Consider the following 19700-nt stretch of genomic DNA (forward strand, 5'->3'; position numbering starts at 1 on the left):
AAAATCATGCTGCAGTGGGACATGCATTTATATCAATGAACGGTGGTGTACAGATGTAACTGTGTTAAAGAAGATGTACTGTTCAGATCTAGAAGTGCTTTTTGTTAACTGCAAACCATTCTATTCGCCGCGGGAGTTTCACTTGTTCATTCTTGTGAGTGTTTACATCCCTCCACAAGCGCACGTGAGCCAGGCTTTACAGAAACTCGTTGATCAGATCACAGAGACAGAACAACAACACCCGGACTCTGATTTAATCATTCTTGGGGACTTTAATAAAGCCAATCTCTCCCGTGAACTGCCAAAATACAGACAGCGTGTTACATGTCCCACCAAAGACAGTAATATATTGGATCACTGTTACACCACAATAAAGTATGGATATCACTCCACGAGCAGCTTTGGGGCTGTTTGATCACTGCCTGGTTCATCTTATACCGACCTACAGGCAGAAACTTAAATCTGCTAAACCTGTAGTAAAGATTGTAAAGAGATGGACCAACGATACAGAGCAGGATTTACAAGCTCATTTTGACCTCACTGATTGGAGTGTTTTTGAAGCTGCTACCACCGATCTGGACGAACTCACAGAGACTGTAACATCCTATATTAGTTTTTAGTGAGGATATATGTATTCCTACCAGGACTTATTTAACATTCAACAATGATAAGCCATGGTTTACAGCAAAACTCAGACATCTTCATCAGGCCAAAGAGGATGCCTACAGAAATGGGGACAGAGTCTTGTATAATCAGGCCAGGAACACACTGAACAAAGAGATTAGAGTGGCTAAAAGGACCTACGCTAAAAAGTTGGAAGACCAGTTCACTTCCAACGACTCAACTTCAGTGTGGAAAGGGCTGAGAGCATCACAAACTACAAGACACCATCCCCCTGCACTGAGGCTAATCAACGACTTGCTAACAACCTGAATGAGTTTTACTGTAGATTTGAAACCCCCCACACCCGTTCTGACCATCTCTCTACACAACCGTTAACACCTCCTGCAATCCCCCTCTCCACCCCTCCTGCACTTCAAATCAGTGAAAACGATATGCGCCAGGTCTTCAGGAAGAACAAAAGAAGAAAAGCACCAGGCCCAGATGGCGTTACACTGGCCTGTCTGAAAACCTGTGCTGACCAGCTGGCCCCCATCTTTTCACAGATCTTCAACAGATCTCTGGAGTTGTGTGAAGTGCTTTCCTGCTTCAAATGCTCCACCATCATCCCCGTTCCAAAGAAACCCAACATAACAGGACTTAACGACTATAGACCTGTGGCTCTAACATCTGTTGTCATGAAGTCATTTGAAAAAATGGTTCTGGCTTATCTGAAGGACATCACTGGACACTTACTGGACCCCCTGCAGTTTGCTTACCGAGCAAACAGGTCCTTGGATGATGCAATCAACACGGGATTGCACTTCATCCTGGAATATCTGGACAAAACAGTCATCGGTCTCATCCAGGACGGTGACGAGTCTGCTTACACACAAGAGGTTGAGCAGCTGGCTAGCTTGTTAAAAAGGCCCAACAAAAGTTGTACTTCCTTCGCCAGCTGAGGAAGTTTAACCTGCCACAGGAGCTGCTGAAACAGTTCTACTCAGCTGTCATTGAGTCTGTCTTGTGCACTTCAATAACTGTCTGGTTTGGTTCAGCTACAAAATCAGACATCAGAAGACTACAGAGAATGGTTCGGACTGCTGAAAGGATTATTGGTGTTCCACTGCCCACCCTTCAAGAACTGTATACATCCAGAGTGAGGAAAAGGGCTCAGAAAATCACTCTGGATCCCTCACATCCAAGTAACCCTCTTTTTGAACTTTTGCCATCTGGCCGGCGCTTCAGAGGCGCAAACACCAGGACAGCCAGGCACAAGAACAGTTTCTTCCCCCAGGCAATATACCTCATGAACAGTTTAATGTTCCCCACTCATGCAATAAAAATGTGCAATATCCTTATATTTATTTGTTACCCCTCCATCCAAGTACATCTTTGCATCTTACTCTATTCTATTCCATTATCATCTATAGCACAACTGTTCATACAATTTCTTTATTTGCATTTTTTTTCTCTGTGTGTTGTTGTCTCTGTGTACTGGAAGCTTATGTAACTAAAACAAATTCCTTGTATGCGCAAGCATACTTGGCAATAAAGCTATTTCTGATTTTCTGAAATTGTCTTTCAAGCACAATCTAGCATGGGTGCTCAACCTAAGGATGCTGATGTGGCGTCAGTGGATTGTGATGATACATTGCAAAAAACACCCAGTACACTGACAATACTTGAGTTGACATTTCTCAAGATGGATGTCTAATACATTTCTCAAGAGAAATGAAGCCAACAGAATATCTCAGAATATATTTAGTGAAATAAACATTGAGTAACAAAAAGATCAGTAGTTCAAGGATTAGTAACATTGATTGATCCAGATGGTGGATCAGCATCTAGAGACGACCTCTACAATCTTGAATGTCAGCAGAGATCATGTCAACTAGCCAAACCCTAGAGACAGATCCCTTGTGAAGACCTCATCACCTTGATGAGACCGACTGAGCATGGTTTCTCCCAAGTTTTTTTTTTTTTTTTGTCACCAATGGAGTTTTGGTTCCTTTCCACTGTCGCCTTTGGCTTGGTAAGTTGGGGACGCTTGACTGACTGCACAGACACTATTGGAAGAGAGCTGAACTGGACGATGACATCACTGATCACTCATCAGAAACTACACTGAACAAAATTATAAACGCAACACTTTTGTTTTTGCCCCCATTTTTCATGAGCTGAACTCAAAAGATCTAAGACTTTTTCTATGTACACAAAAGGCTCAAATCTGTCTAAATCGGTGTTAGTGAGCACTTCTTCTTTGCTGAGATAATCCATCCACCTCACAGGTGTGGCATATAAGCATATTATACAGCATCACCATTTCACACACGCAGTGCAACACATCTCCCCTCAATAAATTCAACACCACGAAAACCAGTCAGTATCTGGTGTGACCACCCTTTGCCTCACGCAGTGCAACACATCTCCTTTGCATAGAGTTGATCAGGTTGTTGACTGTGGGCTGTGGAATGTTGGTCCACTCCTCTTCAATATATAATCCAACCAAAAAGATAACTTAAGCAAAAAAAACACACTCTCTTAAACCACAAACCAGGGGCCTCATTTATAAAACTTTACATAGAATTCATCCAAAAAGTGTACGTACGCACAAAAGCTAGATTCTGTGTATGCACAAAAGTGTTCAGATTTATAAAACCATTAATATGCCATAACCTGCGCAAAAATCCTTTTATAAATCCCAGTCAGAGAAAGATTGTGTGTACGTGCATTTCCACAAAGAATTTCCTCCCCCCAGAAATCACCAATACTTTTCATATGTTGTAGAGAGGACTTCACACGACATCAACACCTCTGTGCAGCTGCGGTTGTACAGTAAGAAATTATCATTGGACTTATTCGAACTGGATAATGGTCCGTTCGACCACTTAATCCTCCATAATATCGAAGTAAGTGCGCATCATTGATCATTTTACTCGCTAAAAATATTTTTATATTGTATATATTTTTATAACACGAGATCTGCAGTTCAGTTTAAAGATGAATTACTGTGCACCTATAGCACTCCTCACTGTCAATAAAAGAGGAAAAGTGATCAAGCGCATCCACTACAAATATGTCTAAATTCAAATAATTTTGGTTTAAATTCTGCTTAATGACTTTATGTAATTTCAGTCCTTATCTCCATATGAGAGTGGAATATTTAATTTAAACGTATATATCGACCAGTGTTGGGGTAGTTACTCAAAAAATTTAATTAGTTACTAGTTACTTCTGTAAATTGTAATGAGATTACTTTACTAGTTACTGCATTTGAAAAGAAACTTCACTACTTATTACTTTACTTTTCTTTTTTTAGGGCCCTATGAAATCCGTTTTATTTTTTTCCAAATTCTGTTTTATTTTTTTCCAAAATCCATTTTTCCGGTTTAATTTTTCTGGATTCCATTTTTTTCTGTTTTATTTTTTCTCAACTCCTTTTTAATGGTTAAATTTAATTGTATTAAAAAAAAGCATGTCTAATTAATTTAAATCATAACACATACATTTTCACAACAATTTATTAAAAGTTTAACAAAAATTAAGTTTAGGGCCCTATTAAATTTTTTATTTTTTCTTCACCATATGTTTTAATGTAACCAAATTCTGTGTTTTAGCATGTCTAATTATTTAAATGCATAAAAACAACTTAATTTATTAATTTTTTTCTTAAAATAGCCTTATTTTAATGCATATAAATATGTCAATGACTTGCTGAAGTGCACGAAAACCAGCTACAGTATGTATGTATAAGACCCGGAAATAATTTCTCTCTCTCTCTCTACAGTATAAAAAATACATTATATATTATTATGTAAAGTATAATATTATACACTATAATATAATACAATGTAATATAGGGCCCTATTTTAACCATCTAAAGGCAAAGTGTAAAGCACACGGCGCAGGTGCACTCAGGGCGTGTCCAAATCCACTTTTGCTATTTTAACGACGGAAAAACGGTTGGCCCGCCCGGGCGCATGGTCTAAACAGGTTGTCCCTTTTCTCTTAATGAGTAATGGGTGTTTTTTGGGCGTAACGTGCAATAAACCAATCAGAGTCTCATCTTCCATTCCCTTTAAGAGACAGTTGCGCTCGTGCCATGACGGATTTGCTATGTACACGGCAGAATTTGGCAAGCACAAAGACAGAACGCGTCTCCGAGATGAAATGGAGCTGCTCGTGTGCAAGCAAATAGCCTAATTCTGATACATGCGATGACTATCCATTATGACATGTAGGCATGTTTATATTTAATTAGCCTAGAAAAAATTCTTATGCATTGCAATCCATTAATTTTTACTATTTGGCATGTTTGTGTGCTGCTGTGCGTCCCTGTGTTTAATAAACAGCGTGTACGTGCGTTGTGGACCCGCCTATACTAACACGCTCTTTAAATAACAAAGAAAAAACATTGTGCCAGACTTTAGACCAGGTTTGAGTTAGTCTATGGCGCAGTCTATTTTCAGCTCCTTAAAATAGCAATGCGCCAGCAATGAGCCTGAACACACCTCTTTTTTAGACCAGCACGCCCATGGGCGCACAAATGGGCGCAAATGCATTTGCTAATTAAACGATGTGGCGCTGGATGGGAAAATGCGAACGGCGCCAGACTGAAACTAGCAAACACACTTGCGCTGCGCATTGCATCGCATTGCGCCAGGTGTATGATAGGGCCCATAATATTGTATTGTATTATAGTTATTATATCCAAGTTGTCTGTCTGGAACGCAGCATTAGGTTAACGTCAAATAAACTATCGTTTACTACAATTAAGAGCCATTCTTTAAGGTGACGTTTCAGCACTTGACAAATGGATAGCGTCTCCTAAGTAGCACTTAAAGCACAGCTATGTGCGATTGCTTTACGTGCATTTTTGGGAAACGCAATGAAACAATAACGAACGATCGTAAAATTACTCGTAGAAAACGTTCTTAAACGCTAAGATCAATCGTTATCGGCAGGCAAACACGGCTTGTGTAACGCAGGAAAGCATGTTCCTATAGTCTAGTAAAGTAGTGTAGTTACCAATATTATTAGTGTAATGCGTTACTTTACTTCGTTACCCAAAAAAGTAATATAGTTACTGTAATCCGCACACAAACCACTCACCACCCCAAAAACTAAAATCGACATGAAAACAGAGCTTAAAATCACAGTTTTTACTTAATTTTCTTACTCCAGAAAAAAAAGTCTTCACACATGGGTCAGAGTTTGTGTGCAGATGCGCAAATTTTCCCATCAAGTTTGTTTTGATAAATCCCACCTTTTGCGTAGGAAGTGGCGTAAACCTCTTTCAGGGCTGTTTTTGTGCACACGCAATGGTTATAAAGGAGGCCCCAGAGCATCCCAAACATGCTCAGTGGGTGACATGTCCAGTGAGTACGCTGGCCATGCAAGAACTGGGATGTTTTCAGCTTCAAGGAATTGTGTACAGATCCTTGCAACATGGGGCCATGCATTATCATGCTGCAACATGAGGTGATGGTCATAGATGAATGGCACACGGTATCTCTGTGCATTCAAAATGCCATCAATAAAGTGCCACTGTGTTTGTTGTCCATGCCATACGCCTGCCCATACCATAACCCCACCGCCACCATGGGCCACTCGATCCACAATGCTGACATCAGCAATCCGCTCACCCAAACGACGCCATACACGCTGTCTGCCATCTGCCCTGTACAGTGAAAACCAGGATTCATCCATGAAGAAAACACTCTAAAGTGCCAGACGCCATCGAATGTGAGCATTTGCCCACTCAAGTTGGTTACGATGACGAAATGCAGTAAGGTCGAGACCCCGATGAGGACAACAAGCATGCAGATGAGCTTCCCTGGGACGGAAACTGTCCGGGTGGCTGGTCTCAGACGATCTTAGAGGTGAAGATGCTGGATGTGGAGGTCCTGGGCTGGTGTGGTTACACATGGTCTGCGGTTATGAGGCCGGTTGGATGTACTGCCAAATTGTCTGAAACGCCTTTGGAGACGGCTTATGGTAGAGAAATGAAGATTGGCGTAAATCCGACAGCTTGTTCCAGTTTGTGCCAATATCCAGCAACTTCGCACAGCCATTGAAGAGGAGTGGACCAACATTCCACAGGCCACAATCAACAACCTGATCAACTCTATGCGAAGGAGATGTGTTGCACTGCGTGAGGCAAATGGTGGTCACACCAGATACTGACTGGTTTTCCTGTTTGACACTTTAAAGCTGCTTTGACAATCAGTATTGTAAAAAGCTCAATATAAATAAAAGTGAGTTGACTTGATTGAAATGCTTAAAACTAGTACAATTACTCAACTCTTGAGTAATAAGCAGTGGTGGTCAGTAACGGAGTAGCTTTACTTTGTTACTGTACTTAAGTACATTTTTCAAGTATCTGTACTTTACTGGAGTAGTTTTATTTTGAGTAACTTTTACTTCACTACATTCCAAAGCATAGGATCATACTTTTTACTACACTACATTTCATTAAACATATCGCTATTCCTTATAATACATCACATGCTCCGAAACGCAGAAGCGGTGTCTGATTCAAGAACGAACTGATTCTTTTTAATGAACCTTTTAAATCGGTTCGCAAATCGCACCAAAAGATTTATTCACAAATTATAATGATCCTATTGCAGCTGTTTTCGAGTCGACAACCATGGACTGTATAAAAACATGGACGTAGTGTCCGTGACGTCACCCATAGACCCCGAAGAGCATTTTTGAAGCTCAAAGTGTGCAGGGCGGGCCATCGCCATCTTGGCAGTGAGTCACCGTGTGACTCTCCCGGGTAATCGAAAATGGGCAAAAAGGCGGGAGCTGTTTGCTGAAGCCACGCCCACCTAACTCGACGGAAGTGTCAGCAGCGGCAATCCACCTGTCACTCAAGTGACCACGCCCTTAATTATGTGGAACTTTAAGGCTTAATATAATTTAAATGGATGAGTTCTAAAAAATTCACCTCCCTCACAGTTGTCATGAAGGGCAAAATTAGCTATATAAACCCAAAATCATTTTTTGAACCAGGCTGTAAACATGTTTTTTTTTTTTTCTGCTGTAAAGTTGGGCATTTTAACATGGGGAGTCTATGGGACTGACTCCCTTTTGCAGCCAGCCTCAAGCGGCCAGTCGATGAATTGCAGTTTTAGTCACTTCCATGTTGGCTTCACGAGAGAGAGCGGGAGGTTGCCGCTCGTCAACAACTCACTGATTCAAATGAACCGTTTAGTGCAAGTCTCTAGTGAACTGAATTCACAACCGGGTCTTGTGAGCGCGCACGCATGACTGATGCTGCTAAAAGTAAGTTACTAATTTTAGGATTATTTATTGCAACTGAAAACCATATTTAGGTCAAAACTGTCAGTTGTTTGTGAACTAAATCTGCTGTAAAGGATGATCTATTTAAGCCCACTGAAATGCTTGAATGCAGACACATCAACATCGTGTCATTATACTGTGATGTTTATAAATTCAAAAAAGGAAACATTAAAATTACTCAGATTAAATAAAATAACTCAGGCACGTTCAAATCCCCCTCCCCCAAAACTAAAACATTTATAAAAAATCTAACTCTATGTGATATTTCTTTTTATATATTTAAAAAAAACAATAAAAATTTTTATATTGTTTGGATTAACTAGCCGAGTAGACAGATTGGGATTTTCCTTAGTTGTCAGTTATAATCATCAAAATTAAAAGAAATAAACATTTGAAATATATCAGTCTGTGTGTAATCAATGAATATAATATACAAGTTTCACTTTTTGAATGGAATTAGTAAAATAAATCAACTTTTTGATGCATCTCTCAGTTAAATCACATCCAGCACCTGTATATAACTGTGATGTTGTTGTTGATTGTTGAAAACAACAAACTTTAAATCACCTTTTTCTTACTGGTGAAAATCAGATGGTCAAATTTGTTTTCTCTCAGGTACATTGCAGTGTAAGCTTCACAGTGAACATTACTACATCACACTCATCAACGTAGTCCATATCAACAACAAAAATATATCTTGACTCCATATATTGGTTATTTTGGGAAAATCCCAGGCATTTTGAGCAGTATAGGATTATAAAAAATATGTGCTAATATAAAATTTAATTAAGTAGCCTACATAAAATTGCAAAATAAATCTATCAGTAGTTTTTTTTTTTTTTTTTTTTACTTAAGTACATAAGAAAATGAGTACTTTTGTAATTTCACTTGAGTAAAATTGAAAAAGGAGTACTGGAGTAATATTTTATTATATGTATCTGTAATTTTACTCAAGTATTTGATTTGTGTACTTTGTCCACCACTGGTAATAAGAGTACAGTTTGAACTCTCAGTAAGCTGTTTTCCACAAGAAGTATTTACTATATATTTTCTTGTGAAAGAATTTAATGGAATCACTAAAGTGGGGGGATGTTGCATATGTATTGTAAAACCAAGAGTGCCCAATAGATGTCAGTGATGCATAGAGGTGAGCAGATCTGTAGCACTGTTGTAGGCAGAGAAAAGCTAGATTGCATTGTATGGCACTTTTATATGTATGTTGATTGCTGCTGAGAGGTGTCATTATTAAAAACACCATCCAGACCTAGACTGTTTTCTGAGCCTTTTTTAGTATATAAGATATTACACATTTCTCTGAAAGCAATAGTTAAAAAACAACAACAAAAAACAAACTAACAAAAAACATTAATTTTGCTCAAGTAAATATACACCGCTGTGCAAAATTTTGGGATCAGTAATATTTTTAATGTTTTAAAGAAGTCTCTTATGCTCATCAAGGCTGTATTAATTTGACCAAAAATACAGAAAAAAATAAAATAAAAATATTGCAAAATATTATAACCATTTATAATAATGGTTTTCTATGTTATTTCTTCAACAAAAAAACCATACTCAAAATTTACATCATCATCAACCAAAAATACAAAGCAACAAATATCCATAATTTGAAATAAATGCTGTTCTTTTAAACTCAAATCAACAAAATAATCCTGAAAAAAGTATCACAGGTTCCAAAAATATTAAGCAGCACAACCGTTTCCAATATTGATAATAAATCAGCATATTACAATTATTTCTGAAGGATCATGTGACATTGAAGACTGGAGTAATGATGCTGAAAAGTCAGCTTTGCATCACAGGAATAAATTAATATTTTAAAGCATATTAAAATAGAAAACCATTATTTTAAATTTCAATATTTCACAATATTTTTGTTTTTTTTTTCCTTCTGTATTTCATATAATAATTACTGTTAATAATGTTCATCGTCTGTTTGATTACATCTTTAATTGATTTTTCCATACATTTCTGCCATATGTACTTAAACTGAGTCAAATACAAGTAAATATTGTAGAAACTTAATTTTTGCCTTGCAATGATTTGTATCGTAAAAAGCGCTATACAAATAAACTTGAATTGATCAAATAAATGCAGCCATGATGAGCAGAAGAGACTTCAAATTTTACAGATCCAAAACATTTGAACAGCAGTCTTCAATTTTAAATCTTAAAGAATGTGTCTTGAGGGGTGGTTAGATGAAACTGTGAAGGGGGATTTCAGAAAATATGCTTAGGGCCCCCAAAATGCTAGGGCTGGCCCTGAAAGTATGGCCCATTTCAGGGATGGTCAAAATTGAAAATCAGTCAGTGCTATAGAAATTTACAGGTACATTTTAAGCCTCCTCAAGCTTCTTGAGGAGACTACATTCTATGACCCCCCTAATTCTCACCATGAAATGTAATTTTTTTTTACTGTTATTTAAAAAAGGCGTTAGAACTTCAGATGCTTCACACACTGATTGAAGTGACTAAACATTAAAAGAAAAATGAACCACCCCTCTGCTAGACTGAAGAGGGCCCTCTCTGGGAGGTTAGTTTTTGATTGCTTGTATGACTTAAGGTAAGGTATCTTTTACAGTAGTATTATAACTTTAACTGGCTTATATATGATATGTCAAGCTTGGGACTGTTCGGCATTCAAAACAACCCAACCTTATTAACCATCACAATTTTTATGTACTATTAGGTGTCAACCTTATTTACATAAAAAGTGATGTTAGCTAGCATACTAGTTATTCCAAATTCCACTTGTATACTTTAATGTGACTCATGTTATGGTTATAGACTATAGGTTTAACAATATTCTGCAGACAAATACAACATAATTTGGGCTACTTATAGCAAAGCATTAACTTAATAGCCCCTGATGGTACCATTTTCTTTATGCTAGGACAATATTAGCAAGACTAATACTATCATAACCACAATGTAAACAATCTGATTTTGAATTCATGAGACAATGTATACATTTAGCTAAAATTGAGTTACTTACATAGTTAAACTGAATGCTTGCTACAGTAGCCTTATTTTGTGGCATAAAAAGGGGGAAATGCAAAGCTGACAATGAAAGAAGCTGAAATTAAATTACCTTATTTTAGTTGGAGTGGTTGTGAAATCAATCTAAGCCCTGTAATTTAATTGACCAATCAGCAGCTGCAACAGTTGTATAGTGCAATGATCACACTACTTTATATTAGTTAAAATTGGCTTACTGCAACAAAATTATGACCACCAAATACAAACATTTGTCTGTTAAATATATTACAACAAAGCTGATAGTTTCATACAGCAAACTTTATTGACATACAAAGAACACAGTCAGTTACCTCATAAGAGCAAAACATTTCTCTGTATAAGAATTATACAGTGAACACTGAGCCAAAGCCTATAGAAATGTGAGATAAAGAGCAATTATTGTTTTGCTGACACTGAAGTGAGAATGCTGGTGTACCAACAAGTTTCTAAACCAAAAGCATGTAGAACAAGACTTTTGAAATTACATTCACAAAGATTTCCCAAAATAGTAAAATATCAAAAACATGACAAACAGTTATTTTCCTAGGAAACTACAGAAGATCAGAAAAAAAGTAGATCGATGACTTAATTCTTAATAATTCACTTAAAATGAAGGGGGGGGGGGCAATTTATTATTGTATTGCGCTGTATTAATATTTCTAATTATCTTCCTCTTCATCACTTAACACTCTCTTATATCTGCGCTTAGCTATGGGAGCAGGACTCTCGTGGTCTGAATCGATGCTTCTTTCAAAGTTATTCCTGGATAAAGGATCCACATCTGAAATATCTGTGGGAGAGAAAAGAAATCTAGATAAATTTAGGAATTCATAGCACTTTAATCAATATCCTTCAGCATCATACATTGATTTTAAAACTTTTAAAACTCTACAATTACCAATCAACTACTTTTAAAAATTTCACAAAGACCTTAAATGACTCATCTTAAGTTGTTTAAAAGTATTAAAATTAAACCATGTCCAATCCAGTTACTATTTTTTTTTCTTTCTCCATTGTAGGATACCAAGTGAACAGGCAGTATAGGTTTACTAACATAAAAGCCCTGCACTCAACACACAGAAAATAAACTTTCCTCTTTGAGCCATAATTCTTTGGCATCAGTGACTCTCGGATTATACTAAACTGCTACCCCTTTGCACCTGCCTAATTTCAAACTGCTTTAAAGACAAAGAACATTTGTAAAGATAACACCAACTGGTAACATCCAAGTCTGCCTCATCCTGACTGTCGCACAAAAACTTATTTCACCCACAACTATTCTATAACTATTCTGTCACCCTCATGTCATTCCAAACCCATAAACAAATGCCCCTTCATTCAATCAAATCTACACCCATATCACATAAAGACAAAGCAAACAAATACAATAAACCAAATTCTAACACTTTACAGGTTAAGTAAAAATATTAAAATGCAATAGCGCATATAGCAAAAAGCTCCTCTATATAATTATTTTTCCAGCTCACTGATGAGCTTATGGACACCGAATGATTATTCTGAGGTAGATGTAGCCTATTATTACATTGCAATAAGTAAGTCGTACTGTAGGCTCTCTTATAAAATAGTCTACCTTTTGATGTTAATTCATGTTCATTATGTACTATAGTAGTAAAGAGAAAGATTAAATGGGTTACTTGCCGCTTGAATTGAGGCGATTAAGTGATCGCGCCTGCTGCATTACAGAGCGCCAACACTATTTATTGTATTTTAAAGCTGATACTTTGTTTATTAATAAGTAACAAAGCACAAATCTTTTTGCGATTACTGGATGGCAAGTGCGCTTCAAATAATGAAGTTCAAGCATTAACAGAACACAGCGTAGACCTAAGATCTTGTTAAGAAGAAACCAAATTATTAATGATTATAAACGAGAATTGTTAATGATATTGCCAATATCCACACAGCTGACAGCTTTACCTGTTGTAGTTTGTTGCACGAAATAAATGCTGATTTTTCTCACTTTCACTTTGCACGTCTCCATTTCGATCTCTCTCGCGCTGCACTGAGCTGCGTTTATCAGGTGTGTGACAATGCTGCTGTGCGGCAGAGATGAGGACTGTTTGAAACCCTTTTTTTTCACTAAAACTTTGATGCACATCGTCTCAGTTTAATACGTGAACATAGCAAAACAATCAAGAAAAAACGCATTACATGTAAATTTTTAAGTTATAACATGTAAATACATAGGCCTAGTCACCAGTGGCGACCTCAGCAAAAACTTCACTCGCAATTTAATATTTTTGGTTGCAAACACGACCGTTTTAGATGCAATTTGGAGCCCTGCCTTATGGAGTTCATTCACGTTTATTTAATACAATAACTAGTAGCAAATTAGAAAAGGTGACCGTTCACACTGTCGTTTAAACTTAGGCAACTAATAAGTTTTAAGCTTTGGCAAACTTTCAAGTATTGCATTTCCCCTCACGTTTTCTTTTTTTGAGCACTGCTTGGATACGTGCACTTCCTGGTTTTCTTTCTACTTATTCAGGCCAGAAGTAAATGAAGTCAAACTGAGTCATCAATTGAGTTAAAACCAACCCACGCATGGTTTCCATGGTGTTTAACCGCTACTGGTCTCTACTCACTGATATCAGTGCAATTTACATGAATCTCAGAGACCATCTTGCTGAACCACGTCAATAGATGGAAGTGGTAATAGAAGTTCTAAAATTGTAGATGAGCTTTTAAGTTACTGTTCATTACCTCTCTGATCATCATCATCATCATCATCCAACACTCTTCTTCTCTTCTTTGATATTTTCTCCTCTATACGATCACTGAAACACAAATAATCAAAATCACACTTAGTAGAAATGTGAAGAAAGTCATGTTTAGCTTGAACCTCCAGAAATTTTGGTCACTAAAGAAGTACATATACTGGTACTAACCTTTGTTCCACAGTATCAGAACTGCCCTCAAATGATGGAGAATCTATAAAGACAGAGAAAACTTAAATCGCTATATTGGTAATTACCAAATAAGTACGTAGTTGAAATAGTTCACATGGTCAAATATATTTTCAATAATAGAGCTACAAGCAGCAATTATGAGGCTAAGCACACCAATGCCATAACATTTAATTAAAAAATAGCATTCTGGCGATGATTTTAGAAAATTGAAAAATAGTAGTGAAATTTCTATATGGTAGAAACTATATGGTAACATATAGAACTTCTATGGTCTGCCACAGACTTCAGGAGTGACAAAGAACTAACAGATAATAGCATTTACACCTCCAGTGCTTGGCCTCTAATAAAATGATCAACATTGGCATTACCAAATATGTCGGATACTTACCCTTTGATTTAGAAGAGGCGCATTTCCTCTGACGTGACAACAGCAAAGCTCTCAGTGCTTGAGCTCTCATCTCTTGATTATCATTATCCTCCATCTCAACAGTCAGACTGTTCTCCTGGTTTCCCTCAGAGTCCCCTTCAGCTGCAGTCTCCTCAACCATGTCAAGAGATGCTGCTACTGACCTCAGCTGATGCACGCTCAGACTGGAAGAAATTCTCCAGAAAGATTCCTGATGAATGACACATTGGATGAGATGATAGATTAGTACAGTGTTTTTCAACCGGGGGTACGCGTAGCCCTAGTGGTCTGTCACGTATTTGCAGGGGTCTGCTGAATCATTACAAAAATGTTTAAGACATTTTTATTATTATTATTATTTTTATCATAAACTGACATGTTATTTTATTGTATATTGACACTAATATAATTATCAAAACAAGTAAATTTTAGGTTAAAGTTCAAGTTACTGTAGGTGTGTTTTATATTTGCCACACTTTTTAAACATTCGCATGAACAGCTTATAACAGCTCTTTGGAGAACAAAGCAGCCACTATGAACTGGTAGGCCTGTTGCGAGAATTACTATGACTTATCACGTGACATATGGACATGACCGTGATAAGTTTTGGTATATTGCCCATTGTGTTTATATGGGTGTTTGTTTACATGAAGAATTAATTCACCAATATTTTAGCCGATCGCAGTGACTCCAGACACACTCATACACACACACACACACACAGAGAGAGAGAGAGAGAGAGAGAGAGAGAGAGAGAGAGAGAGAGAGAGAGAGAGAGAGACAGCTGACAGTGAAAATGAGGGTGTGCAATTACCTGGGTCTTTCTTTAGGTCAAGTCATATAATTATGAAAAAACACATGTTTGCCATCAGCTGTGTGATGAATGTGTGATCTTTGTCGTAGTATCCTTTCAGCACTTAAGGGGCACTGAATCAATAGCATTGATCTCTATGAAGTGAAACATCAGCTTCAGTGTTACCCATGTGATGCTCTGATTGTCAATTGAACCTTGTAAAATGGCACTCAAAGTTAAATTAATTTCAACACCTTGTTTCATTAATCAATGAGATTATAGTTTTTAAGCTTATCCGTTGAATGAATGGTTTTTAATGATGACTCCCTTGTAAAGTCAATCCACTGCTATCACTTGCTGGCGTAACAATGACTGACAGCCCAGAGCTATTACTGAAACATCACTATATAGTCAGTGGCATAAAATGGTCTTAAAATGACAATAATATTGTATCTCGCAATTATTTCTGGGGCGGTATATCGCCAAATAAGAAAAAAAAATAGTTAGAGACCGGCTTATGGACAGGTGGCTTAAAAACTTGATGGGTCATCTGCCAGTGGACCTGACACAACAGAAAAGCTAAGAAAAATGGACAACACAAAAACATATCAATATTAATGGTGGGTGGGGTGGGGGGACCATGAGTATGGTTTGAGATATCATAGGGGTCCAGTACTCAAAAAAGGTTGAGAACCAATGGCTTAGTGTATAGTATTTTCAAATAATTACTATTATGGCAATAAGGAAGCTTCTGAAGCTCAAACCAACCTGTCCGTCTGTGGGTGCACGGATGCCGACTGCGCGTAGAAGTTTTTGGAAAGCCTTGTTCTCCATGGCATCCTCATTCTCCTCTGTCAGAGGAACCAGTGCCACAGGATGAGAAACACCTGGGGAAAGAGCGGCCATATTTTAAATTTAACTTTTTGCATCTGATGAAAAACCTGTGAGTGGTTTTGCCTGTGTAAAACCTGCCAGAATGAGGTTAGGGTGTTTTGGGTGGTTTCTAGGGCTTTTCTACAGATGCAGTCACTGTGGATATGTTCTGAAGAGAAACAGATCATGCTGTATCAAACAACATTAGGCAGTCAAAAAAAGACATGATCAGTAGGAGGCTGTTGTGTTTTCTTTGTTTCATTCTTCTCAACCCTGTTCTGGAGATCCCCAACCACTGCACATAATGTATGTCTCTCTTGTGGGACACACCAAATCGAAATCTAGTTGTGTTAGATGAGGTAGAAAAAAAAAAAAGTGCAGTGGTGGGGGTCCTCAGGGCAGGTTTCAGAATCACTGGTTTAGGGAGTTTGTTCAAGACAAAGGGTAGAGTCATATACTGTATATTCACCCTCACAGTGTGCTGTAGCACTACTTAAATACTCAATAGCCAAATTCAAGTTGGCCGGACAGTCATTTGTTGTTTCTGAATCTTTATTATTGGTATCCGAGACTCTGTGAGCTTGGAGACTGTATAGTACACACCAAGTTTTTAAAATGTGTGCAATAAATGAATAGTGCTCATCAACAGCTGTTGTGATCGTATTCTCACTTAAATAACAGCTCTTTGGAGAACAAAGCAGCCACTATGAACTATGAACCAAGCAAGAGCTTGGACCCAGAAACAGTACTCACAACTTTCATCTGATAGCAAATGGATATATAATATACACCATGATAATTGAAAATGACATTTAAAAAGATAAGACTCAAGACTTCTCTTCCTTTTCTTGGATATCATTTACATTTCATATGACAATAAAATAAAAAGTGGGTCAGTTATTATTGAGGATTCTCCTTAAAAAAAATAAAAAATACACTGTTCACCTCACTTGGTGCAGTATGCATTTGTGCCATGGTTAAACTAAGTTTTAACAAAGCATAGGGGTGCATCAAATAGACAGTGTCAACTTCCACTAATGCATAGTGCAGGCTTTGCTGTCTCATGTCTGTGTCAGTGTGTGGTTTTGCAACAAACAGACAAAAAATTATAAGCATTTGGTGGAATTCCCTTTTAAATTTATCTGTTGTGTCATGTTATATAAATATATAAAAATATTATGAATATTATGGATATATTCACTCATTTATGGTTTGAGCTTCTTAATGTGTTATCATCCTCACTGCTTTCATTAGAAGCTTTAGGCAACAGGCTCTATTACATTCATTTCCAATGGAAAAATAATTTTCAGATTTTCCAGTTTGAGCTTTTGGTATCTTCAAGATCTATTATCGGTATTGCACAACTTTTACTTTACAGCAGTTACTGAAATGGCAAAACCATTACTTAAAAGGGGGGTTTTATTTAGTGTACATTATCATGACCATTTTTTATTGTTTTTTTTTTATTTTTATTTCCACTCTCTTTTTAATTAGCAGAGATTATGTTGCTGTATTGTTTATTGTAAGTTTATTATATTTTGCTTTAGGAGTTGATGACATATGAAAACATTTTTATATTTGGGGGAAAATATGACTAAACTTGGCTTAGGACTGAAATTTCATGTAATCAGGGCCCAACACAAGTGTGTAGTTGTGAAAGTGCATGTAGTTAACCTTTAAGCTAAACAGTAGCACATACAAATAAAACTGACATAATCCTCTTATAACTACCATCTTAAAAGTATACTGTACACTGTACATCATTTTTCTAAAGACACCAGTTTACAGTGGAATCGCTTCTTGAGCCTTCCATTACTGCTTGCAGTTATATTTTCAATTGCTTTGCATATTCAAAGATATTGTATTGTTTAACAATGCAATTTTGAACCGTGAATCATGATAAAAAAAAGAGTATAATATAGTTCAAGTTGAGCTTTACTGTCATTCCGCTACATGTGTGGACATACAGTGGAACGAAATGTCGTGCCTCACAGGACCACGGTGCTACCTAATGCTTCACATAAATACTGTACCTATACACAACTAACCTACTGACAGATTTTGACTATAAATATATGTAGCGTCTGGACCAATCAGACACACCATTTTTCATTTGATTTAACAAATCAATTATTCATTAGATTAACAGATGATCAAAGACCCCTCTAAACATACTAGGTGCCATGATGTCTGTGAACGACACAAGGCCCCAGGTTACCATGGCAGCCAAGGCCCCTCAGCCAGATCAGATAAACCTTTACAACCTAATGGCATGTTTGAGAGTTCTCCATTTCACTACATTTTACATAGGAAAGACACATAATGCTCAGTATAATGGACTCTTCTCTAAATAATTAATAGGAAAACCTTTCTTTGAATGAACACACATATACTTCAAGTCATTGTGTATGTTGTTACGGTTCTTGTACATCGTCTTTTGTGTATGGTATATGTTTTATGCATGCTTATGATAAGACCACTTTTCATGTAATCTTACCTATATGTAATCATTTCATGTTTAGGATCTATGAATTCGTCTTCTGATGATCTAAACGAGAGTTTATATTATGTTTATACCTATGCAACATATTAGCATTCTAAGAACCTTTAGTAATTTTGCATCAACCCCCCACTCGAGTTCCATTTGCAAACTGCCATGCTCTCAGACAAAACGTCGTAAAACTCCCCAGTATTTCCAAACTCCCGCTTGGAATTTCAGCTTTTCTCATTGGACAAGCCCATCCTGAGAGGTGTGAACCATCTCAGATTTTAAAAAGGCTCACAGTTCCGCTCTGTCCGGTTGGTCTTTTCCTTCTGCTAAGAGTATTTGAGCAAGAATGCTTCTGTAACCCGCTAAGTCTGCTCCGGGCCTTCGTGCCTTGACTTTCCATTCACCAAAGATCTTAGGATCTCAGCTGACGTCTCTCTTAACTCTTTTTTTTTTTTTTTTTACTTTCCACTGGGAGGAAACTCCCAATCACCATCGAGTCAGGACATCTTTGGAATTCATTACCCTTAAAAACTGGAAGAACGTGATTTTGACTCCTACACCACTAAATCATCAAGACTTTGCATCCAGATGCTTGTTCCAGGCTAAGGCAATACAAGTATCATACATTTAACTAAACAAAACAGAGGTTAAGTATAAGCTATCCACCTTTTTCCTCAACGCGGAAGTAAGCCTATGGGTGAGACTTCCATTTCATTAGCCGCTATAGGTAAATAACGAGCAGGGTTTTTCACACATTGAAAATTTTTTGGCGGCCGCCAAAACGATTTTTTGTCCCGCCAAAGCCTTATTTGATCTGTAATTGGGTTTTGTGAGTGAAGCAGGCTACAGACGGAGCGACGGAGAGAACGAGCACAGCGCCCCACCCCCCCGCGCGCGCACTCCCCGTCTTCAGTTTCTGTCTTTGCTCGCTCCCTCGCATCATCAAATCAACTGATCCTAAAGGTCGGAAGACCGAATCCATGTTTCACGTGGTGCATTCGGAGAATATTTTTGCTGAATTACCGCTGGGTGTGAATTGCAGTCAAAAAAAAAAAAAGTTGCCTTATCTTCTCTTACAACTTGTGACAAGCATTCCGCACATGCAGCTGCTGACATAACTTTAAATAAACGCAAATAATAATAATAATAAAAAAAAAATCTATCCAGTTATGAGGTGTTGTGTGTGTGTGTGTGTGTGTGTGTGTGTGTGTGTGTGTGTGTGTGTGTTGACAAATCTTTCGCGATGTCCTAACAGCCA

The 19700-nt window shown here is 37.4% G+C and overlaps 1 protein-coding gene across 1 annotated transcript in view; it reads right to left on the reverse strand.

Moving 5' to 3' along the window:
* Window positions 1–11210: 11210 nt before the first annotated feature.
* Window positions 11211–19700, reverse strand: part of timeless (timeless circadian clock) — a 75309-nt gene continuing 66819 nt past the window's right edge. The window contains exons 26-30 of the mRNA XM_042765944.1: window positions 15847–15965; window positions 14268–14496; window positions 13859–13901; window positions 13674–13747; window positions 11211–11739 (exon numbers count right to left, since the gene is read on the reverse strand). Of these exons, the coding sequence (XP_042621878.1) occupies window positions 11609–11739; window positions 13674–13747; window positions 13859–13901; window positions 14268–14496; window positions 15847–15965 (596 nt within the window). The 3' untranslated portion in view covers window positions 11211–11608. The remainder of the gene's footprint in view (window positions 11740–13673; window positions 13748–13858; window positions 13902–14267; window positions 14497–15846; window positions 15966–19700) is intronic.

This window comes from Cyprinus carpio, chromosome A11 (assembly GCF_018340385.1).
Source record: "Cyprinus carpio isolate SPL01 chromosome A11, ASM1834038v1, whole genome shotgun sequence".
Classification (NCBI taxonomy): domain Eukaryota; kingdom Metazoa; phylum Chordata; class Actinopteri; order Cypriniformes; family Cyprinidae; genus Cyprinus; species Cyprinus carpio.